A 25,513-nucleotide genomic window follows, 5' to 3' on the forward strand; every position below is an offset into this window, starting at 1 on the left:
TGTCCTTTCTCTGAAGACCGGAACCTTGTGATTGTGTCGAGACGCCATCAGATCCACATCTGGAAGACCCCTCTTTTCCACGAGGAGTTGAAACACTTCTGGATGGAGGCCCCACTCGCCGGCATGCACGTCCTGACGACTGAGAAAGTCCGCTTCCCAATTCAGGACTCCCGGAATGAATATTGCCGATATTGCCGGTAGATGGCGTTCCGCCCAACGTAGAATCCGTGAGACTTCCTTCATTGCCAAACGGCTTCGAGTGCCACCTTGATGATTTATGTAAGCCACTGTGGTGGCGTTGTCCGACTGTACTTGAACAGGACAGTTGTGAATTAAAAGCTGGGCCAGGTTCAACGCATTGAAGACCGCCCGCAATTTCTGAATGTTGATCGAGAGGAGAGATTCCTTGGTCCACCGACCATGAAGGGAGTGCTACTCCAGCACCGCACCCCAACCTCTTAGACTGGCATCTGTCGTCAACAGGACCCAGTTGGATTTCCAGAATGGACGGCCCCTGCACAATTGTTGGTCCTGGAGCCACCAGAGCAGCGACAGACGAACCTCCGGAGTCAATGAGTTCATGTGAGACCTGATCCGGTGAGGCAGGCCGCCCCACTTGTCTAGAATTAGCCTCTGGAGGGGGCGAGAATGGAATTGAGCATACTCCACCATGTCGAATGCTGATACCATGAGGCCCAGCACCTGCATTGCCGAATGTATCGACACTTGCGGACGAGAAAGGAAGCAACGAATCCTGTCCTGAAGCTTCAGGACTTTCTCCTGAGACAAGAACAACCTCTGGTTGTGAGTGTCCAACAGCGCTCCCAGATGCACCATGCTCTGAGCAGGGACCAGGGAGGATTTCTTCCAGTTGATGAGCCACCCGTGGGCTTGTAGAAACCGGACCTTCATATCCAGATGACGTAGGAGAAGATCTGGGGAATCTGCCAGGATTAACAAGTCGTCCAGATACGGCTGTATCCTGACCCCTTGACGGCAGAGTACCACCATCCTCACCGCCATAGTTTTTGGTGAAGACTCGCGGAGCCGTTGTTAAACCAAAAGGTAATGCCGAAACTGGTAATGGATGTTGCCAATAGCAAACCTCAGGTATTGTTGATGTGACACTGCTATACGAATATGCAGGTAAGCATCCTGTATGTCCAGGAAGACCATGCAGTCCCCAGGTTCCAAGGCCAGAACTATAGAGAGAAGGGTTTACATACGGAACTTGGAAATCTTCACAAACTTGTTCAATGCCTTGAGGTTGACAATGGTCCGGGAGGACCCATTCTGTTTCGGGAGAATAGTACCCCCGGCTCCTCTGAGCAAGGGGCACCCGTACTACGACTCCTGTATCCAGGAGGGTCTGTACCACCGAGTTTAGAGTTTTTGCCTTTGTCTGGTCCAAAGGGACGTCTGTCTGGTAAAACCGATGAGGGGGTCGGTTTTTGAAGGCTATGGCGTAACCTCGAGTGACCACTTCCCGTACCCAGGCATCTGAAGTGGTCTTCAACCATTCCTGGGTATACCCTAGAAGCCGGCCCCCCACCCTGAGATCCCCCAGGGGGAGGCCCGCCCCGTCATGCGGCAGGCTTATCGTTCTTGGCAGCTGGCTGACGGGCAGCCCAGGCTCTTTTGGGCTTCGGCTTACCAGGTTTGGAAGTGCGGGCCTGCTTATGGTACGCCTGACCTTTTGCTTTACCTGGAGGACGAAAGGGGCGAAAGGACGTACCTTTAGCCTTCGACACAGAAGGAACGGTATTAGGCAGTTTTGGCAGTAGCCAAGTCAGCCACTATCTTATTTAAGTCCTCCCCAAACAAAATATCTCCCTTGAAAGGGAGTACCTCCAAGGTTTTTCTAGAGTCCAGATCCACAGACTAGGATCTCAGCCACAATATCCGGCGAGCCAGGACTGACATAGTAGAGGCCTTGGCTGCTAGGATACCGGCATCAGAAGCCGCCTCTTTAATATATCGAGAAGCTGTGACAATATATGACAAGCATTGTCTAGCATGGTCAGAGGAGATTTCAGCTTCTAACTCCAAGGCCCATGCTTCAATAGCCTCTGCAGCCCATGTAGCTGCAATAGTGGGCCTTTGTGCAGCACCCATGAGGGTGTAAATTGCTTTCAGACAACCCTCCACACGTTTATCCATAGGCTCTTTTAGAGACGTGACGGTAGTGACAGATAGAGCTGAGGAAACCACCATCCTAGCCACATGTGAGTCCACTGGAGGAGGCGTTTCCCAATTCTTAGACAGCTCTGGCGCGAGGGGATAGCGAGCCAGCATCTTCTTTTGAGGCACAAACTTCGTACCCGGGTTTTCCCAGGGTTCCTGACGTATATCCACTAGGTGATCAGAGTGAGGTAAAACTTGTTTAACCACCTTCTGACGCTTGAACCTATCTGGTTTCTTAGGAGGGACGGATGGCTCGGGATCATCCGTAATCTGCAGAATTAACTTAATAGCCTCCAAAAGATCAGGAACATCCACATGTGAACTACCCTCCCCATCAGCCGTATCTGAGTCAGAACCTGTGGGGTCAGTGTCTTCATCAGACGAGGTGTCAGTGACAGCAGTGGATTGTGAGGAAACAAGCGCTCGCTTAGAGGACCTCTTGGACTTAGGCGAGTGTTGGTCAGACTTTTTAGTAGTCAAGGACTGGTTCAACTTCTTTAATTGAGCAGATAAAGCGTCCGCCCACGGCAGACTGGTTCAACTTCTTTAATTGAGCAGATAAAGCGTCCGCCCACGGCAGGTTAGCTGCAGGGACCACATACGGTTGTACCGGCATTGGGGGTCCCATAGGGGGTGTTAGTTTATGAACTAGCGTATGCAGAAGCGTGGAAAAAGCGGCCCACGGTGGGTCAGTATGTACCTCCGTTGCCACAGTCCCACTGAGGGGCAAAGAGCCCCCAGATCCAGAGCCCACAGCTGCTATATTCTCCTCATATGTGCCTGTGGCTTCAGCAACACCAGCAGTGTGTTCCGCCCCAGAACCGTTACCCTCAGAAGCTGACATGATATAACTTGCAGTATGAGGTAACACAGTACAATTATCAGCAGCACTATATCCCTAAACCCAAACCCCTGCGCAGTGTAGTCAGCACCAGCAGAGATAAAGGAGAGATATGGTGACTAAATCACAGAGAAAAATACGTAATACAGTATATCTTTGTGAAAATCCTATATTAGATAACACCTGACGCACCAAGCCCCCTCTGGTTATAGAATATTGGGATAGCAGGTTGAGTGAAAGACACGAAATGGACACCACTCAGCTATCAAATGCACACACAGAAAGTCACAGTTTGTACAACGCAGAGGTTATTACAGACAATAATAATGCACTGGACTAGCTTACACAGCTATATAACAATAGATATAACACTACACAGTAAGAACTGTATGTATATCACAGGGTAATTGTACTAGAAAACCCTGACTAAGTGCACTCTTTCTTAACTATCACTGTCTAAAAAGGCAGGTAGAATACTTAAGTATCATGTAAAGTCACAGCACTGACAACCAGGCGGCTTTACATAGGAGGATTTGCCCAAGCAGTCCCAGGAACAGTGAGCTGAGGGATAATGACACCGCAGACACTGACAGGGAGTGAGGAAAAGACAGAAATGCAGCTCCAGGGCGGGAACACTTGCTGGAAATGGCGCCCTGGGGGAGGGGCTTCAGGTCTTATCCCCTCTGCTGGCAAAACCACCGGGTACTGTGGGCGATATAAAAATCGGTTTAGAGAGAGAACCTGACCTGCGCCCATGCCCTGGTGATCTAGTGGGATCGCCTGTACTGCCACAGTGTCCACCGCCAGCGCGCGCGGCCCGCCTCCCACTGACCGCGCCGGATCGCGATAAAGACCGGGTCCCGCAAGCAGGACCCACTTACCACCTCCCTAAGCGCGGCCACGTGATCCTGGAGAGCCCCAGCCGTGTGTGTCTAACGTGAAGAAAACCGGAGCCTCCGCTGTAGGTACCCGGCAACCAGGGCTCTGGAGTGTACAGCGCCGCTGGGGGAGAGATGGAGCTGCAGCAGGCAATGTCTACTGACAACCAGCACAATCTGTGCCTCTGCTGCAGCCCTTGTAGTCTTCTTTTTTCCTCAGAAAAAGCTTTTATAGAGCTGCTGTGGGCAGCTCTTCCTATTACATGCTTGCACTGCAAGCACCAACTACAAACTGAGCTCCTGTGCACGGAGGCTGGGTGATATAGGAGGCGGCGCTATGCATCTTGGGAAGAAGGTCAAAGCTTTTGAGCCTGTTGGTGCTTCGGATCAAGATCCTACTCTACACCCCAATGTCTATCCTTGTGGAGCCCAGTGTACTCCGCAGCAGAAATTAGGATCACAGATCTTTTCAAGATGGCCACCGCCGCATGTGTGCCATCCCAGTCGCACTGCAGAGTCCCAGGGGAGCACAGTAAACTAGCCGGCCATTCACTGCCAATCCACGGCAGAAGCAGGGGTCCAGCAGAGCGAGGACGTCTAGCGGAGGACATCGCTATCCGCTTCACGTCATGCTGGGTCTCTCCGTGTGGTCCGGGATTCCCACGGACGGAGCGCACTGTGCTGAGGAGCCAAGGTAAGGCCGCAACCCACAGGAGCGAGTTTATACACTCCCCGGATCCGCTGCTCAGTCCCCTCCGGTCTCCTCAATAACGGGTCAGCAGTAGAGTGGGCTTAGCGGGGAGTAGATGTCTGCTTTAGCTGTTTATGGGTAGCCCTTTTAGAAGCTCAGCGGAGACACGAACTCTAGCCTTCAGACGCCAGCCAACTCCCCTAAAGTAGCTTTCACAGAGGCTGAGGGCCGGGGGAAATTTGAGCATGGGCTGCAATAGGCCCCCGGGCCGGACTTTGGAAATGCCTGCCTTAAGGGGTCTATATACTAAGACTTGGATAGAGATAAAGTGGATGGAGATAAAGTACCAGCCAACCAGCTTCTAACTGTCATTTTTTAAACACCATCTGTAACATGACGGTTAGGAGCTGATTGGTTGGTACTTTATCTTGGTCAGGTTTATCTGTCTGCAAGGCTTAGTACAAAGACCCCTAAGTTTGTTAGAACAAACCAGTGCAATACGCAATCCTATTTCCTTCACAGCAGCTCATATTTATTTTCTGCAAATATCTAGAACACATAATTGTTTTTTAAAAATGTAAAACCCTACTTCCAGTGTTTGATTTTTGACAAGGATTTGAAATTTTATTTTAGTCTTTTGGACCCTACACACTCCTCTGCCCGGCGGCCGGGGGGGTTGGGGGTGTATGGCGACGCCGGGAGTGAAGTTTTTTCACTCCTCACGTCACGCGGCTCCATAGCAGTGCATACTAATATGGACGAGATTGTCTATATTGGCTTGCATTCATAAGCGACCCGGCACCAACGGTGAACGAGCGTGGGGCCGCGCATCGTTCATCGTTGGTGGCTACACACTGAACGGTATGAACGAGTTCTCGTTCATTAATGAACGAGAACGTTCATATCGTTCAGTGAAATCTTTAAGTGTGTAGGGCCCATTAGTTGCTATTTTTGTTTTGTTTTAGTAAAGATTTAGTCAGTGGATCTCCGTTTTCATTTTAGTCTAATTTTATTCCTGAAATAAACTGTAGTCAATGAATACTTTCAGTCAAAATTTTCGCCAAAATTAATATTAGCCGAGAGCAGCGCTAGAGTGTGACTGGTGGAGATCCCACCGCTTGAAGGGTTGGATGACACAGACCACAGATAATGGAAGTGTCCAGGCTCGGAGAGAGGATGAGGAAATTAGCAGCAGCACCTAAATTATGTATGCCATCTGGATAGCCAGGCCACGCCCCCATTATATGACTTTTATAATAAGAAATTACTTAATGAATGATAAAATGATTAGGGCAACCTTTTTATTGTTTTTAATAATCTAGTGATGGAACATTTCTTTCTCATACGTCCTAGAGGATGCTGAGGACTCCGTAAGGACCATGGGATATAGACGGGATCCGCAGGAGACATGGGCACACTATAAGACTTTGAATGGGTGTGAACTGGCTCCTCCCTCTATGCCCCTCCTCCAGACCCCAGTTAGATTCTGTGCCCAGGAGAGACTGGACACACACAGGGGAGCTCTCCTGAGTTTCTCTGAAAAGACTTTATGTTAAGTTTTTTATTTTCAGGGAGACCTGCTGGCTACAGGCTCCCTGCATCGTGGGGCTGAGGGGAGAGAAGTCAGACCTACTTCTTCTGAGTTAAAGGCTCTGCTTCTTAGGCTACTGGACACCATTAGCTCCAGAGGGTTCGATCACTTGGTGCGCCTAGCTGCTTGTTCCCGGAGCCGCGCCGTCACCCCCCTCACAGAAGCCAGAAGAAAGAAGCCGGGTGAGTATGAGAAGAACAGAAGACTTCAGTGACGGCAGAAGACTTCAGAGAGTCAGAGGTACCGCGCAGCGGTCGTGCTGCGCGCCATTGCTCCCACACACCAACGGCACTACAAGGGTGCAGGGGGGGTGCCCTGGGCAGCAATATACCTCTCCAATGAGCCTGGCTAAACATGTATACAGTGCATAGGCACTGTATACGGACCCCTGCCAGTATAAAACAGTATAATAATAGCGGGGCCGAAGTGCGCAGAGAAGGGGGCGTGGCTTAGCCCTCACAACATGATACAGCGCCATTTTCTCCACAGTCCCCGCCAAAGCAATGTGTACAGCTAGCAGTGTAAACCGAAGGGGGGCACAGTGATTTAGTGCAATATAGAATAAAATATAGCACTATATTAGATAATGGGCGTGTAGTCATTGAGTTGTGCATAAGTGTCTGTGTTTTCCCTGTCAGATATACCCACTATAGTTTTAGTACACGTGTCGACATGTGTGAGTGCTCTGTCGCAAACAGCTATGGGAATCTCTCTGTCGGCATCGCCGACTCCTGTTGGTACTTGATTCAGTAGATGAAGTGTCAGCAGGTCGGTAGTTGTATGCTTTTTCAAAAAGTAAACACTGTATGGGAGACACAGTAGTATGTGGGTGACCCTGTCGGCACCAATTGTTATTTCTCTAACGTCCTAAGTGGATGCTGGGGACTCCGTAAGGACCATGGGGAATAGCGGCTCCGCAGGAGACTGGGCACAAAAGTAAAAGCTTTAGGATTACCTGGTGTGCACTGGCTCCTCCCCCTATGACCCTCCTCCAAGCCTCAGTTAGATTTTTGTGCCCGAACGAGAAGGGTGCACACTAGGTGGCTCTCCTGAGCTGCTTAGTGAAAAGTTTAGTTTTAGGTTTTTTATTTTCAGTGAGACCTGCTGGCAACAGGCTCACTGCACCGAGGGACTAAGGGGAGAAGAAGCGAACTCACCTGCGTGCAGAGTGGATTGGGCTTCTTAGGCTACTGGACATTAGCTCCAGAGGGACGATCACAGGCCCAGCCATGGATGGGTCCCAGAGCCGCGCCGCCGGCCCCCTTACAGAGCCAGAAGACTGAAGAGGTCCGGAAAATCGGCGGCAGAAGACGTCCTGTCTTCAATAAGGTAGCGCACAGCACCGCAGCTGTGCGCCATTGCTCTCAGCACACTTCACACTCCGGTCACTGAGGGTGCAGGGCACTGGGGGGGGGGCGCCCTGAGACGCAATAAAAACACCTTAGATGGCTAAAAATACATCACATATAGCTCCTGGGCTATATGGATGCATTTAACCCCTGCCAGTTTTTCCTTAAAAAAGCGGGAGAAAGGCCGCCGAGAAGGGGGCGGAGCCTATCTCCTCAGCACACAAGCGCCATTTTCCCTCACAGCTCCGTTGGAGGGAAGCTCCCTGACTCTCCCCTGCAGTCCTGCACTACAGAAACAGGGTAAAACAAGAGAGGGGGGGCACTAAATTTGGCAGATTAATAATACAGCAGCTATATAAGGGAAAAACACTTATATAAGGTTATCCCTGTATATATATAGCGCTCTGGTGTGTGCTGGCAAACTCTCCCTCTATCTCCCCAAAGGGCTAGTGGGGTCCTGTCCTCTATCAGAGCATTCCCTGTGTGTGTGCTGTGTGTCGGTACGTTGTGTCGACATGTATGAGGAAGAAAATGGTATGGAGGCGGAGCAATTGCCTGTAATAGTGATGTCACCCCCTAGGGAGTCGACACCTGACTGGATGGTCGTATGGAAGGAATTACGTGATAGCGTCAGCACTTTACAAAAGACTGTTGACGACATGAGACAGCCGGAAAAACAGTTAATACCTGTCCAGGCGTCTCAAACACCGTCAGGGGCTCTAAAGCGCCCGTTACCTCAGATGGTCGACACAGACCCAGACACGGACACTGACTCCAGTGTCGACGGTGAGGAAACAAACGTATTTTCCAGTAGAGCCACACGTTACATGATCACGGCAATGAAGGAGGTTTTGAACATTTCTGATACTACAAGTACCACAAAAAAGGGTATTATGTGGGGTGTGAAAAAACTACCCGTAGTTTTTCCTGAATCAGATGAATTAAATGAGGTGTGTGATGAAGCGTGGGTTTCCCCCGATAAAAAACTGCTAATTTCTAAAAAATTATTGGCATTATACCCTTTCCCGCCAGAGGTTAGGGCGCGTTGGGAAACACCCCCTAGGGTAGATAAGGCGCTCACACGCTTATCAAAACAAGTGGCGTTACCGTCTCCGGATACGGCCGCCCTCAAGGTGCCAGCTGATAGAAAGCTGGAAAATATCCTAAAAAGTATATACACACATACTGGTGTTATACTGAGACCAGCAATCGCCTCAGCCTGGATGTGCAGTGCTGGGGTGGCTTGGTCGGATTCCCTGACTGAAAATATTGATACCCTGGACAGGGACAGTATATTATTGACTATAGAGCATTTAAAGGATGCATTTCTATATATGCGAGATGCACAGAGGGATATTTGCACTCTGGCATCAAGAGTAAGTGCGCTGTCCATTTCTGCCAGAAGAGGGTTATGGACGCGACAGTGGTCAGGTGATGCGGATTCCAAACGGCATATGGAAGTATTGCCGTATAAAGGGGAGGAGTTATTTGGGGTCGGTCTGTCGGACCTGGTGGCCACGGCAACGGCTGGGAAATCCACCTTTTTACCCCAGGTCACCTCTCAGCAGAAAAAGACACCGTCTTTTCAGGCTCAATCCTTTCGTCCCCATAAGGGCAAGCGGGCAAAAGGCCACTCATATCTGCCCCGGGGCAGAGGAAGGGGAAAAAGACTGCAGCAGGCAGCCTCTTCCCAGGAACAGAAGCCCTCCCCCGCTTCTGCCAAGTCCTCAGCATGACGCTGGGGCCTTACAAGCGGACTCAGGTACGGTGGGGGGTCGTCTCAAGAATTTCAGCGCGCAGTGGGCTCACTCGCAAGTGGACCCCTGGATCCTGCAGGTAGTATCTCAGGGGTACAAATTGGAATTCGAGACGTCTCCCCCTCGCCGGTTCCTGAAGTCTGCTTTACCAACGTCTCCCTCCGACAGGGAGGCGGTATTGGAAGCCATTCACAAGCTGTATTCCCAGCAGGTGATAATCAAGGTACCCCTCCTACAACAGGGAAAGGGGTATTATTCCACGCTGTTTGTGGTACCGAAGCCAGACGGCTCGGTGAGACCTATTTTAAATCTGAAATCCTTGAACACTTACATACAAAGGTTCAAATTCAAGATGGAGTCACTCAGAGCAGTGATAGCGAACCTGGAAGAAGGGGACTATATGGTGTCTCTGGACATCAAGGATGCTTACCTCCATGTCCCAATTTGCCCTTCTCACCAAGGGTACCTCAGGTTTGTGGTACAGAACTGTCACTATCAGTTTCAGACGCTGCCGTTTGGATTGTCCACGGCACCCCGGGTCTTTACCAAGGTAATGGCCGAAATTATGATTCTTCTTCGAAGAAAAGGCGTCTTAATTATCCCTTACTTGGACGATCTCCTGATAAGGGCAAGGTCCAGGGAACAGTTAGAGGTCGGAGTAGCACTATCTCAAGTAGTGCTACGACAGCACGGGTGGATTCTAAATATTCCAAAATCGCAGCTGATTCCGACGACACGTCTGCTGTTCCTAGGGATGATTCTGGACACAGTCCAGAAAAAGGTGTTTCTCCCGGAGGAGAAAGCCAGGGAGTTATCCGAGCTAGTCAGGAACCTCCTAAAACCAGGCCAAGTGTCAGTGCATCAATGCACAAGGGTCCTGGGAAAAATGGTGGCTTCTTACGAAGCGATTCCATTCGGTAGATTCCACGCAAGAACTTTTCAGTGGGATCTGCTGGACAAATGGTCCGGATCGCATCTTCAGATGCATCAGCGGATAACCCTGTCTCCAAGGACAAGGGTGTCTCTCCTGTGGTGGTTGCAGAGTGCTCATCTTCTAGAGGGCCGCAGATTCGGCATTCAGGACTGGGTCCTGGTGACCACGGATGCCAGCCTGAGAGGCTGGGGAGCAGTCACACAGGGAAGAAATTTCCAGGGCTTGTGGTCAAGCCTGGAGACATCACTTCACATAAATATCCTGGAGCTAAGAGCCATCTACAATGCTCTGAGCCTAGCAAGACCTCTGCTTCAAGGTCAGCCGGTGCTGATCCAGTCGGACAACATCACGGCAGTCGCCCACGTAAACAGACAGGGCGGCACAAGAAGCAGGAGGGCAATGACAGAAGTTGCAAGGATTCTTCGCTGGGCAGAAAATCATGTGATAGCACTGTCAGCAGTGTTCATTCCGGGTGTGGACAACTGGGAAGCAGACTTCCTCAGCAGACACGACCTCCACCCGGGGGAGTGGGGACTTCACCCAGAAGTCTTCCACATGATTGTGAACCGTTGGGAAAAACCAAAGGTGGACATGATGGCGTCCCGCCTCAACAAAAAACTAGACAGATATTGCGCCAGGTCAAGGGACCCTCAGGTAATAGCTGTGGACGCTCTGGTAACACCATGGGTGTACCAGTCAGTGTATGTGTTCCCTCCTCTGCCTCTCATACCCAAGGTACTGAGGATCATAAGAAGGAGAGGAGTAAGGACTATACTCGTGGCTCCGGATTGGCCAAGAAGGACTTGGTACCCGGAACTTCAAGAGATGCTCACAGAGGACCCGTGGCCTCTACCTCTAAGAAAGGACCTGCTCCAGCAGGGACCCTGTCTCTTCCAAGACTTACCGCGGCTGCGTTTGACGGCATGGCGGTTGAACGCCGGATCCTGAAGGAAAAAGGCATTCCGGATGAAGTCATCCCTACCCTGATCAAAGCCAGGAAGGATGTAACCGTGCAACATTATCACCGTATTTGGCGTAAATATGTTGCGTGGTGCGAGGCCAGGAAGGCCCCTACAGAGGAATTTCAACTGGGTCGTTTCCTGCATTTCCTACAAACAGGACTGTCTATGGGCCTAAAATTAGGGTCCATTAAGGTTCAGATTTCGGCCCTGTCGATTTTCTTCCAAAAAGAACTGGCTTCAGTTCCTGAAGTACAGACGTTTGTCAAGGGGGTACTGCATATACAACCTCCTTTTGTGCCTCCAGTGGCACCCTGGGATCTAAATGTAGTTTTGGGATTCCTAAAATCACATTGGTTTGAACCACTTTCCACTGTGGACTTAAAATATCTCACATGGAAGGTGGTAATGCTGTTAGCCCTGGCTTCAGCCAGGCGTGTCTCAGAATTGGCGGCTTTATCCTATAAAAGCCCTTACCTAATTTTTCATACGGACAGGGCAGAATTGAGGACTCGTCCTCAATTTCTCCCTAAGGTGGTTTCAGCATTTCACTTGAACCAGCCTATTGTGGTGCCTGCGGCTACTAGGGACTTGGAGGACTCCAAGTTGCTGGACGTAGTCAGGGCCCTGAAAATATATGTTTCCAGGACGGCTGGAGTCAGAAAATCTGACTCGCTATTTATCCTGTATGCACCCAACAAGCTGGGTGCTCCTGCTTCTAAGCAGACTATTGCTCGCTGGATTTGTAGTACAATTCAGCTTGCACATTCTGTGGCAGACCTGCCACAGCCAAAATCTGTAAATGCCCATTCCACAAGGAAGGTGGGCTCATCTTGGGCGGCTGCCCGAGGGGTCTCGGCTTTACAACTTTGCCGAGCAGCTACTTGGTCAGGGGCAAACACGTTTGCTAAATTCTACAAATTTGATACCCTGGCTGAGGAGGACCTGGAGTTCTCTCATTCGGTGCTGCAGAGTCATCCGCACTCTCCCGCCCGTTTGGGAGCTTTGGTATAATCCCCATGGTCCTTACGGAGTCCCCAGCATCCACTTAGGACGTTAGAGAAAATAAGAATTTACTTACCGATAATTCTATTTCTCATAGTCCGTAGTGGATGCTGGGCGCCCATCCCAAGTGCGGATTGTCTGCAATACTTGTACATAGTTATTGTTACAAAAATCGGGTTATTATTGTTGTGAGCCATCTTTTCAGAGGCTCCTCTGTTATCATGCTGTTAACTGGGTTCAGATCACAGGTTGTACGGTGTGATTGGTGTGGCTGGTATGAGTCTTACCCGGGATTCAATATCCTTCCTTATTGTGTACGCTCGTCCGGGCACAGTATCCTAACTGAGGCTTGGAGGAGGGTCATAGGGGGAGGAGCCAGTGCACACCAGGTAGTCCTAAAGCTTTTACTTTTGTGCCCAGTCTCCTGCGGAGCCGCTATTCCCCATGGTCCTTACGGAGTCCCCAGCATCCACTGCGGACTATGAGAAATAGAATTATCGGTAAGTAATTCTTATTTACTGGGTGTAAATTAACATGCTGTAACTAACTTATACCTGTATATATATTTATATGTATATGTATGGTACGGTTCCATGGGCCTGTAGCTCGAGCACAGACTTGGTAGTATTTGTGGGGGAGTGATATTAAAATTATATATGTATTCTTCCCTGTTATTTTGCCTGGTTACTACTCCCTGCTGTCGACGAATACTATGTTTTATGTCGACCATAAGGTTTCCTGGTTAGATCCACAACTTGGGCATTTAGTACATGGTCATACACATTCAGAAACACATTAATGTCACTAGGGACCCGGTGGTTCCGGACAATCCGCTTATATGTATGATATATTATATGTATATATATATATATATATATATATATATATATATATATATAATATGTGTGTATATGTGTATTACAATATGTATATTCATATTACGATTTCTAATGAATGCTGAAGTAAAAGTATTCCTTCTCATGTGCTGGTCGCTCTGTTGATAAAGCTCTAGGTCGGCCGTGACGAGTTGGTCTCGGATCCTCACAAGGGGACGGAGTGTTTATTCTTTTCCCGCCGCGGATAGAATACAGTGAAAGTCAACTCCTGGTCTGCACGGGGCCCTGTCACAAAGGATCGTATACAGGAAGCTAAGTGATATTTTATTTATATGCTTTGAAGATATTTGCATTACATGCGCATGGGGGAGTGATTGTATTCGGAAATGGTCGGTTACCTTGGCATCCAATAGAATTACCCTAGAGAGAGAGGGGATGTTTCTTATGTTGGGTCTTCTCTATAACATTGCGGCAGGCTGCCGTGCGGCTACAGGAGGTATGGCCAAGGGAATGCTGAGGCTGACTCCGAGAGATACTGGAGTATTTTCCCTGTGACGGTGTAACCGCTGTTTGGGGATGCCTTAGTTAAGTTACTCTCGGCAGATACCACTGGTAAGTCTACCTTCGTGAGATAGGTTCCCTCACAACGGTTGGTGACGCATTCTTTTGTGGGATGCAGTCATTTTAACCGGTTGGATACCGTTATTTTTTCCCTTTCGGTGCAGATAGTGGAAGTTGAAAAGGTAAGAGTTCTACAGCCTTGTTAGGTTCGCAGAAGCGGATATCGTCTTCTGTTTCTACCACATCCACCGCATGTCGCTGGGTCTATCTTGCTGGAGCCCACACCAGTGGGAACTCGTCTAATGCTCTTCAGTCAGTCCGGGAATGGACTTGGACCTGTGAGTTAATAATAGAATCCAAAGGGGGACTTACTGGAGTTTATAGATGATTCCCCTCACTGATTTTTCAAATAGATCTTACCGATTCTCCTCTGTAAGGGGAGGTAGTATGCGACGCCATACCAGAGTTGCGTCAGGATAAGGACACTGTCCTGCTGTCCCTATTAAAAAAAAAAGGAACAAAGATTTCTACTTAAGAAGTTGAACTACAGGATGGAATCTCTCAGGCCAGGGAGCTCCAACACGTAATGGTAGAAAGGGGTTTAAATGCGTTTTTCTCCGCATTAAGCTTACCTGGGTTGCTATCCAGGATTGTCTTTGCCATTTCACCGGAGTGATGGCAGTATGATGGTTTTCTTTCAATAGTAAGAGCCATTATTATTCTGTACTGAGACGCTCTCCTGACTACGGCGAGGTCAAGTGGTGCAAATCGTTGTTTCTCTCTGACTGTTCTTCAACGCAGAGAATGGCTGTTGTTCCCAAAGATGCAGTTGTCGGAGGTGGGTGTCAGAGTAGATACTGAACGGTTGAGGCTTTGTTTTTTCCTGTGGAAAGAGGTCTGAGGATCCAGAGTCGGATCAGATTTGCAGTGACAACCCATCAATATGTTCCGTTAATGAAGAAGATGGGTGCGACCTAAGAGGCCTTTTCGGTGAGCAGGTCAAATGCCAGAGTGGTTTTCACGGGACCAGTTGGACATGCGATCCGGGTCTCACCTGCACATGCACCGGAATATAATCCTAAGGACCAGGATATCGCTCCTGTGGTGTCTGCACAGTTCTCACCTACTAGAGGGACTAAGGTTCAGGATCCAGGATTAGATCCTGGTGTCCATGCATGCAGATCTCCGATGCTGGGGAACAGTCTTTCCAAGGGAAGTATTTCCAGGGGAAAAGGTCAAGCTGGGAAGCTTGTCTGCAATAAGCTTCTTGAATTAACAGCTATTTTCAACTAACATATTCTTCGTGATCTGCCCGTGTTAATTCTGTCGGACGACTTGACAGCAGTGGCGTAAGTAAGCCGCTAGGGCGGAACAAGGAGCAAAGCCGCTATGGCAGAAGCCGCAAAAGTTTTCCACTGGGCGGAAAGGCAGATAAACGCTATATTAGCGGTCTTCGTTCTGGATGTAGACGACGGAGAAATAGATTTCCTCTGCAGTCGCGATATCCATCCGGGAGAAATGCAGTCGTCATCGAGAAGTTTTCACAGAAGTGACAGGTCTTTGAGGAGTGCCTCAATTGGACATGATGGCGTTTCGCCTCATCGAGCGACCTCTGGGATATTGTTCCAGGTCAAGGGACACTCAAGCTATAGCAGTGGTCGCCCTCGCGACAACTTGGGTGTTTTCAGTCGGTCTATGTGTCCTCTCCACTTTCACTTTTTCCGATGGTGATACCCATGAGAAGAACTAAGGTTCAGGCGATCCTCATTGTTCCTGTCTAGTCAAGAAGGTGCTTGGTATCCAGATCTTCAAGACTTCCTCATAGAAGATCCATAGCCTTTTTTTCTTCTACGAGAGGTCCTGTTGCAGCAGGGACCTGGCGTGTATCAGGGCTTACCGCGGCTGCGTTTGACGGCAGGCCGTTTGTACGCCATATCCTAGCCCGAAAGGGTATTTCCGGTGAAGTCATTCCCACTATGCTTCAAGCTAGGAAAGGAGTAACGGTGAAGCTTTACCTCCATATTTGGAGGAAGTAGGTGTCTTGGTGTGTATCCTAGAAGGCTCCTACGGAAGAATTTCAGCTGAGTCTGTTTTCTCTTTTCTTTGCAAGCAGGTGTGGATGCTGGCCTAAAGTTAGGCTCCTTTTCAGGGCAGTGTTCGGCCTTATTAATTTTCTTTCAAAATTAATTGGCCACCTTTCCGGAAGTTCAGACTTTTGTGAAGGGAGTGCTGTACATCCAACCTCCGTTTGTGCACCCACTGGCACCGTGGGTCCTTAACGTGGTGTTGCGGTTTTCTTATATCACACTGGTTGAAACCTTTATGAAAAGTTCTCTCTTGGAAAGTGGTCATGTTATTGGCCTTGGCATCCGCAAGGCGAGTGTTGCAAGTTGCGGCTTTATCTCATAAGAGCCCCTATTAGATTTTCCATGTGGATAGAGCGGAATTGAGAAATCGGAAATTAGTTCTGCCAAAAGTGGTTTCTGTGATTCCCGGAAACCAGCCTATTTTGATGCCTGTGGTTACTTAAGCGTTGGCTGATTCAAAGTCTCTCGATGTAGTCAGGGCTTTGAATATTTATGTCGCCAGATCGGCTCGGATTGGGGAAACAGAGGCTCTGTTTGTCCTGTATGCTCCCAACAAAATTGGGGCGCCTGTTTCTATGCAGTCTGTTGCACGTTAGATCTGTGATACGATTCGGCATGCTCTTTCTACGGCTGGATTGCCGTTACCGAAGTCGGTGGAGACCCATTCTACTTGGAAGATGGGTTCTTCTTGGGCGGATGCCCGAGGAGTCTCGGCGGTTCAACTTTGCCGAGCGTCTACTTGGTCGGGTTCAAACACTTTTGCTAAGTTCTACAAGTTTGATACCCTGGCTGATGAGGACCTCATGTTTGCTCAATCGGTGCTGCAGAGTTGTCCGCACTCTCCCGCCCGGTCTGGAGCTTTGGTATAAACCCCATGGTCCTTACGGAGTCCCCAGCATCCTCTAGGACGTATGAGAAAATAGGATTTTAATACCTACCGGTAAATCCTTTTCTCTTAGTCCGTAGAGGATGCTGGGCGCCCGTCCCAGTGCGTACTGTATATGCAGTTATTGGTTATGCTTACACTCTTGTGGTGTTTCTTTTCAGTCAGGCTGTTGCTGACATTGTTCATGCCATGGCATGCGGTATCTTATTATTGGTTGTGTTGACACACAGGTTGTGTTACATATACTTTCAGCATGTGGCTGTGTATTTTTCATGCCGTTGGCTGGTGTTCTATTGAATCCCACGTTCTGCGGCATGTTCGAGGTGTGAGCTGGTATGACACTCACCGTGTTTAAACAATAAATTCATTCCTTGAAATGTCCGTCTCCCTGGGCACAGTTTCTCTAACTGAGGTCTGGAGGAGGGGCATAGAGGGAGGAGCCAGTTCACACCCATTCAAAGTCTTATAGTGTGCCCATGTCTCCTGCGGATCCCGTCTATATCCCATGGTCCTTACGGAGTCCCCAGCATCCTCTACGGACTAAGAGAAAAGGATTTACCGGTAGGTATTAAAATCCTATTTTTATCTAGTTTTATAGGAAGCAGTGGCCACATTATCTCTTCTCTCCAACTGAAAAGAAACAGTGGAAATAAACAATGACTGTAAAAATATTTCTTTGATTAATTTATTTATTTATTGTTTGGGGGGGGGGGGGGGGTTCTTCCACAAATTAATGAATACATTAATTGCAAAATGTGTGATGCTGAGAAGTTATATTTTTATGCAAATAAAGGTGTACTCTAATATATTTTCTAGAACATTCAGAATAGAAAAAAATGTTGCCTAAAACTAGAATAAGTGGAGATGTTTAAATGTAAATTTGTTTAATTTTTTTTTTTTAAATAAAAGTTCCTACATTTCAACAAATTAAAAAATAAGTCGCTAGATGAATAGGTTTCATCATCTATTAATGTCATTATACATTGGCTAACAGAATTATTATTTTTTTATTATTAATTATATATATATTTTTTGTCATTAGATGTGTCCAAGGTGAGCGATATGTCGGGAGAACTTCCTAATTGTGCAAATGAAGATGGAAGTATTACGAAGCAGAATAGAGAACCAAAAGATTCTAAAATATGTTCCACAAATAAGGACAACAGTGGGAAACATTTGCGTAAAGAATCGGTCTCATGTGATGATGATGAAAACCTCACACAAACTGACATGTATACACCCACAGATCATACACAGTATGCAGTTATTCATATTAAGGAGGAATCCACCTCATGTGATGAAGGAGACCTCACAGACACTGACATGTATACACCCACAGGTCATACCCAGTATACATCTACTAATATTAAGGAGGAACCAGTCTCATGTGATGGAGGAAACCCCACAGACACTAAGAATTATACACCCGCATATCATACACATATGTATACATCTATGCATGTTACGGAGGAACCTGTCTCATGTGATGGAGGAGACCTCATAGACACTGACATGTATACACCCACAGATCCTACACAATGTATATCTACTCATATTAAGGAGAAATCAGTCTCAGGCGATGGAGGAGACCTCACACACACTGACATATATACACCCACAGGTCATACACAGTATACATCTACTCATATTAACGAGGGATCAGCCTCATGTGATGGAGGAGACCTCACACACTCTGACATGTATACACCCACAGATCATTCACAGTATACAACTACTCATATTAACGAGGGATCAGCCTCATGTGATGGAGGAGACGTCACAAACACTGACATGTGTACGCGCACAGATTATATGGAGAGCAGATATACAATGGAGGATAACTCCTTAATAATTCCGAACAATCATGATAATAAAACCGTTCCCAAATCTCACCACATAACACAACATACAGACACTCTGTATAACTATGCTGAACGGGTCCCTAGTAACTTAGCCTATAACATACACCAGAGGTTTGACAACACAAACACATCACAGCCTGGTCACCAGAGTATAGGCAAAGGCAAGTTTGCCTGTTCTCAATGTGGGAAGTGTTTCCCATCTTCCTCCAAGCTTATCAGACACCAGAGAATACACACAGGGGAGAGACCATATACATGTTTTACCTGTGGAAAAAGCTTCTCGAGTAGCACAAATCTAACGACACATCAGAGGATTCACACTGGAGAAAAACCGTACTCTTGCTTGGAATGTGGGAAATGTTTCTCAGGGAGCTCCGATCTCGTGAAACACCAGAGAACTCACACTGGGGAGAAGCCATATGGCTGCTCCGAGTGCGGGAAAAGTTTTACCAATAGCCCAAACCTTATTATGCATCGGAGAATTCACACTGGAGAGAAACCGTATTCTTGTTCCACCTGCGGGAAATGTTTCCGTGGCCGGTCGGATCTCGTCAAGCATCAGAGGACGCACACTGGGGAGAAACCTTACTCCTGCCTTGAGTGTGGGAAATGTTTCGCCCAGAAGTACTGTCTGATCAGTCATCAGCGAGTGCACACAGGGGAGAAGCCCTACTCATGCTTCGACTGCGGCAAATGCTTTGCCAGTGGTTCAAATCTGGTGACGCATCAGAACGTCCATATAGGGGAGAAGCCCAACCCGTGCCGCGAGTGCGGGAAATGTACCAGGCACAACAGTAACCTGAACGCCAATTTGAAAATTAATTCGGAAGTAAAACAATTTGTTGTCGAATAACGCGAGACCCAACTGCTGCTGAAATATTCTCCTGAATATTAACATGAATAAAATCAAAAACATTTTATAGTCAACTTTTATTTATTTTTGTAAATTAAACATTTATCAGTTTAGACAAACCCAAGTACAATAAATCTACACCACAGCAAAACAAAACGTGAGCATATAAGGAAAACAATAAAAACCTTATTTATAAAATGCAAAATGACCACGTCTCAAGCCAGGTAAGCAGTGGGGATGATTAGGTTTAGGCTGCGTGTCGGGGGTTAAGGTTAGGTACCCCCCCTCGGAGGGGTAGGGTTAAGTTTAGGCAGCGGGGACAGTGGGTTAGGTTTAGGCACCTATTGGGGGTTAGGGTTAGGCTGCGGGTAGGGGGGGTTGTGGAGAGGGGGAAACGCCCCTTACCCTGTAGGCTTCTAAAACATCGGGATCCCGGCCTAGGTATTATGACCGCTGGGATCCCATGCATCGGCAAATAATACTGATGGGACTAGCGTCCTGGTGGTACTCTATACTCCTTTTTTGGCTGAAACAGAATTTAACCCTAATTTCTCTGACGTCCTAGTGGATGCTGGGAACTCCGTAAGGACCATGGGGGATAGCGGGCTCCGAAGGAGGCTGGGCACTCTAGAAAGATCTTAGACTACCTGGTGTGCACTGGCTCCTCCCACTATGACCCTCCTCCAAGCCTCAGTTAGATTTCGTGCCCGGCCGAGGTTGGATGCACACTAGGGGCTCTCCTGAGCTCTTAGAAAGTAATAGTCTTAGATTTTTTTATTTTCAGTGAGACCTGCTGGCAACAGGCTCACTGCAGCGAGGGACTAAGGGGAGAAGAAGCGAACTCGCCTGCTTGCAGCCGGATTGGGCTTCTTAGGCTACTGGACACCATTAGCTCCAGAGGGATCGACCGCAGGCCCAGCCTTGATGTTCGGTCCCGGAGCCGCGCCGCCGTCCCCCTTACAGAGCCAGAAGCAAGAAGATGGTCCGGAAAATCGGCGGCATGAAGACTCTGTCTTCACCAAGGTAGCGCACAGCACTGCAGCTGTGCGCCATTGCTCCTCTCACACACTTCACACTCCGGTCACTGAGGGTGCAGGGCGCTGGGGGGGGGCGCCCTGAGGCAGCAATAAAAACACCTTGGCTGGCTAAAATACCTCAATATATAGCCCCAGGGGCTATATATGAGGTAAATACCCCTGCCAGAATTCCATAAAAAGCGGGAGAATAGGCCGCGAAAAAGGGGCGGAGCCTATCTCCTCAGCACACTGGCGCCATTTTTCCCTCACAGCTCCGCTGGAGGGAAGCTCCCTGGCTCTTCCCTGCAATCTACAGTACCAGTAAGAGGGAAAAGAGAGGGGGGGCATTAAATTTGGCAGTATATATATATTTTATTGAAAAGCAGCTATTAGGGACATAACTCAGTTAGTCCCTGTATATATATATAGCGCTCTGGTGTGTGCTGGCATACTCTTACTCTGTCCCCCCAAAGGGCTTTTTGTGGGTCCTGTCCTCTGTTTGAGCATTCCCTGTGTGTGTGGAGTGTGTCGGTACGGCTGTGTCGACATGTTTGAGGAGGATAATGATGTGGAGGGGGAGCAGATGCCTTTAGCAGGGATGTCACCCCCTGGGGGGCAGACACCTGAGTGGATGAGTTTATGGCAGGAAATGAGTGCACGTATAGACTCCTTACATAAAAAATTTGACGACATGCCGACTGTGGGACAGCCGAGTCTTCAGCTCGTGCCTGTCCAGGTGTCTCAAAAGTCATCAGGGGCTCTGAAACGCCCGCTATCTCAGATGGCATAAGTAGATGTCGACACGGATACTGACACCAGTGTCGACGACGATGAGTCAAATTTAATGCCCGTTAAGGCCATTCACTGCATGATTGAGGCAATGAAAGAGGTGTTAAATATTTCTGATTTACATCCAGGTACCACAAAAAAGGGTATTATGTTTGGGGAGAAAAAACTACCTGTAGTTTCTCTATCGTCCTAGTGGATGCTGGGGTTCCTGAAAGGACCATGGGGAATAGCGGCTCCGCAGGAGACAGGGCACAAAAAGTAAAGCTTTCCGATCAGGTGGTGTGCACTGGCTCCTCCCCCTATGACCCTCCTCCAAGCCTCAGTTAGATTTTTGTGCCCGGCCGAGAAGGGTGCAATCTAGGTGGCTCTCCTAAAGAGCTGCTTAGAAAAGTTTAGCTTAGGTTTTTTATTTTACAGTGAGTCCTGCTGGCAACAGGATCACTGCAACGAGGGACTTAGGGGAGAAGAAGTGAACTCACCTGCGTGCAGGATGGATTGGCTTCTTGGCTACTGGACATCAGCTCCAGAGGGACGATCACAGGTACAGCCTGGATGGTCACCGGAGCCTCGCCGCCGGCCCCCTTGCAGATGCTGAAACAAGAAGAGGTCCAGAATCGGCGGCAGAAGACTCCTCAGTCTTCTAAAGGTAGCGCACAGCACTGCAGCTGTGCGCCATTTTCCTCTCAGCACACTTCACACGGCAGTCACTGAGGGTGCAGGGCGCTGGGAGGGGAGCGCCCTGGGAGGCAAATGAAAACCTATTTGGCTAAAAAATACCTCACATATAGCCTCCGGGGGCTATATGGAGATATTTAACCCCTGCCAGAATCCACTAAAGAGCGGGAGACGAGCCCGCCGAAAAGGGGCGGGGCCTATCTCCTCAGCACACAGCGCCATTTTCCTTACACAGCTCCGCTGGTCAGGACGGCTCCCAGGTCTCTCCCCTGCACTGCACTACAGAAACAGGGTAAAAGAGGGGGGGCAAAATAGTGGCAAAAATTATATTATAAAAGCAGCTATACAGGGAGCACTTATTATAAGGCTATCCCTGTCATATATAGCGCTTTGGTGTGTGCTGGCAAACTCTCCCTCTGTCTCCCCAAAGGGCTAGTGGGGTCCTGTCTTCGTTAAGAGCATTCCCTGTGTGTCTGCTGTGTGTCGGTACGTGTGTGTCGACATGTATGAGGACGATATTGGTGTGGAGGCGGAGCAATTGCCAAATATGGGGATGTCACCTCCTAGGGGGTCGACACCAGAATGGATGCCTTTATTTATGGAATTACGGGATAGTGTCAACACGCTAAAGCAGTCGTTTGACGACATGAGATGGCCGGACAATCAATTAGTGCCTGTCCAGGCGCCTCAAACACCGTCAGGGGCTGTAAAACGCCCTTTGCCTCAGTCGGTCGACACAGACCCAGACACAGGCACTGATTCCAGTGGCGACGGTGACGAATCAACCGTATTTTCCAGTAGGGCCACACGTTATATGATTTTGGCAATGAAGGAGGCGTTACATTTAGCTGATACTACAGGTACCACTAAACAGGGTATTATGTGGGGTGTGAAAAAACTACCTATAGTTTTTCCTGAGTCAGAAGAACTAAATGAGGTGTGTGATGAAGCGTGGGTTGCCCCCGATAAAAAGATGCTAATTTCAAAGAAGTTATTGGCTTTATACCCTTTCCCGCCAGAGGTTAGGGCGCGCTGGGAAACACCTCCTAGGGTGGACAAGGCGCTCACACGCTTATCTAAACAAGTGGCGTTACCCTCTCCTGAGACGGCCGCACTTAAAGATCCAGCAGATAGGAGGATGGAAAATATCCAAAAAAGTATATACACACATACAGGTGTTATACTACGACCAGCTATAGCGACAGCCTGGATGTGCAGTGCTGGAGTAGCTTGGTCAGAGTCCCTGATTGAAAATATTGATACCCTGGATAGGGACAATGTTTTACTGTCTTTAGAGCAAATAAAGGATGCATTTCTTTATATGCGTGATGCACAGAGGGATATCTGCACACTGGCATCACGGGTAAGTGCTATGTCCATTTCGGCCAGAAGAAGTTTATGGACGCGACAGTGGTCAGGCGATGCGGACTCAAAACGGCATATGGAAGTTTTGCCGTATAAAGGGGAGGAGTTATTTGGAGTCGGTCTATCAGATTTGGTGGCCACGGCTACAGCCGGGAAATCCACCTTTTTACCTCAAGTTACTCCCCAACAGAAAAAGACACCGACTTTTCAACCGCAGCCCTTTCGTTCCTTTAAAAACAAGAGAGCAAAGGGATATTCATATCTGCCACGAGGCAGAGGAAGGGGGAAGAGACAGCAACAGGCAGCTCCTTCCCAGGAACAGAAGCCCTCCCCCGCTTCTACAAAAGCCTCAGCATGACGCTGGGGCTTCTCAAGCGGACTCGGGGGCGGTGGGCGGTCGTCTCAAGAATTTCAGCGCGCAGTGGGCTCACTCGCAGGTAGATCCCTGGATCCTGCAGATAATATCTCAGGGATACAGGTTGGAACTAGAGACAGATCCACCTCGCCGTTTCCTGAAGTCTGCTTTACCAACGTCCCCCTCCGAAAGGGAGACGGTCTTGGAAGCCATTCACAAGCTGTACTCTCAGCAGGTGATAGTCAAGGTACCTCTTCTACAACAAGGAAAGGGGTATTATTCCACTCTATTTGTGGTACCGAAGCCGGATGGCTCGGTAAGACCTATTCTAAATCTGAAGTCCTTGAACCTGTACATAAAGAAGTTCAAGTTCAAGATGGAGTCACTCAGAGCAGTGATAGCGAACCTGGAAGAAGGGGACTTTATGGTATCCTTGGACATCAAGGATGCGTACCTCCACGTTCCAATTTACCCCTCACACCAGGGGTACCTCAGGTTCGTCGTACAAAACTGTCACTATCAGTTTCAGACGCTGCCGTTCGGATTGTCCACGGCACCTCGGGTCTTTACAAAGGTAATGGCCGAGATGATGATTCTTCTTCGAAGAAAAGGCGTATTAATTATCCCATACTTGGACGATCTCCTGATAAGGGCAAGGTCCAGAGAACAGCTAGAGATGGGATTAGCACTGTCTCAAGAAGTGCTAAAACAGCACGGGTGGATTCTGAATATTCCAAAATCCCAGTTAATGCCGACAACTCGTCTGCTGTTCCTAGGGATGATTCTGGACACGGTTCAGAAAAAGGTTTTTCTCCCGGAGGAAAAAGCCAAGGAGTTATCCGAGCTTGTCAGGAACCTCCTAAAACCAGGAAAGGTGTCTGTACATCAATGCACAAGAGTCCTGGGAAAAATGGTGGCTTCTTACGAAGCAATTCCATTCGGCAGATTCCACGCAAGAATTTTCCAGAGGGATCTGTTGGACAAATGGTCAGGGTCGCATCTTCAGATGCACCAGCGGATAACCCTGTCTCCAAGGACAAGGGTATCTCTTCTGTGGTGGTTGCAGAGTGCTCATCTATTGGAGGGCCGCAGATTCGGCATACAGGATTGGATCCTGGTGACCACGGACGCCAGCCTGAGAGGCTGGGGAGCAGTCACACAAGGAAGAAACTTCCAGGGAGTGTGGACGAGCCTGGAAACGTCTCTTCACATAAACATTCTGGAACTAAGAGCAATCTACAATGCTCTAAGCCAGGCAGAACCTCTGCTTCAGGGAAAACCGGTTGATCCAGTCGGACAACATCACGGCAGTCGCCCATGTGAACAGACAGGGCGGCACAAGAAGCAGGAGTGCAATGGCAGAAGCTGCAAGGATTCTTCGCTGGGCAGAGAATCATGTAATAGCACTGTCAGCAGTGTTCATCCCGGGAGTGGACAACTGGGAAGCAGACTTCCTCAGCAGACACGACCTTCACCCGGGAGAGTGGGGACTTCATCCAGAAGTCTTCCACATGCTGGTAACCCGTTGGGAAAGACCAATGGTGGACATGATGGCGTCTCGCCTCAACAAAAAACTGGACAGGTATTGCGCCAGGTCAAGAGATCCGCAGGCAATAGCTGTGGACGCGCTGGTAACGCCTTGGGTGTACCAGTCGGTGTATGTGTTTCCTCCTCTGCCTCTCATACCAAAAGTATTGAGAATTATACGGCAAAGAGGCGTAAGAACGATACTAGTGGTTCCGGATTGGCCAAGAAGGACTTGGTACCCGGAACTTCAAGAGATGATCACGGAAGATCCGTGGCCTCTACCTCTAAGGAGGGACTTGCTTCAGCAGGGTCCCTGTCTGTTTCAAGACTTACCGCGGCTGCGTTTGACGGCATGGCGGTTGAACGCCGGATCCTAAAGGAAAAAGGCATGCCGGAAGAAGTCATTCCTACTTTGATTAAAGCAAGGAAGGAAGTAACCGTGCAACATTATCACCGCATTTGGCGAAAATATGTTGCGTGGTGCGAGGATCGGAGTGCTCCGACGGAGGAAT

The 25,513-nt window shown here is 48.7% G+C and overlaps 1 protein-coding gene across 1 annotated transcript in view; it reads left to right on the plus strand.

The window, feature by feature from the left end:
- LOC135054750 (oocyte zinc finger protein XlCOF7.1-like) overlaps window positions 1-19,339 on the plus strand; it is a 55,928-nt gene extending 36,589 nt beyond the window's left edge. The window contains exon 6 of the mRNA XM_063958056.1: window positions 17,602-19,339. Coding sequence (XP_063814126.1) covers window positions 17,602-19,274 — 1,673 coding nt within the window. The 3' untranslated portion in view covers window positions 19,275-19,339. The remainder of the gene's footprint in view (window positions 1-17,601) is intronic.
- The last annotated feature ends 6,174 nt before the right edge of the window (window positions 19,340-25,513 follow it).

Source organism: Pseudophryne corroboree, chromosome 3, assembly GCF_028390025.1.
Source record: "Pseudophryne corroboree isolate aPseCor3 chromosome 3, aPseCor3.hap2, whole genome shotgun sequence".
NCBI lineage: Eukaryota > Metazoa > Chordata > Amphibia > Anura > Myobatrachidae > Pseudophryne > Pseudophryne corroboree.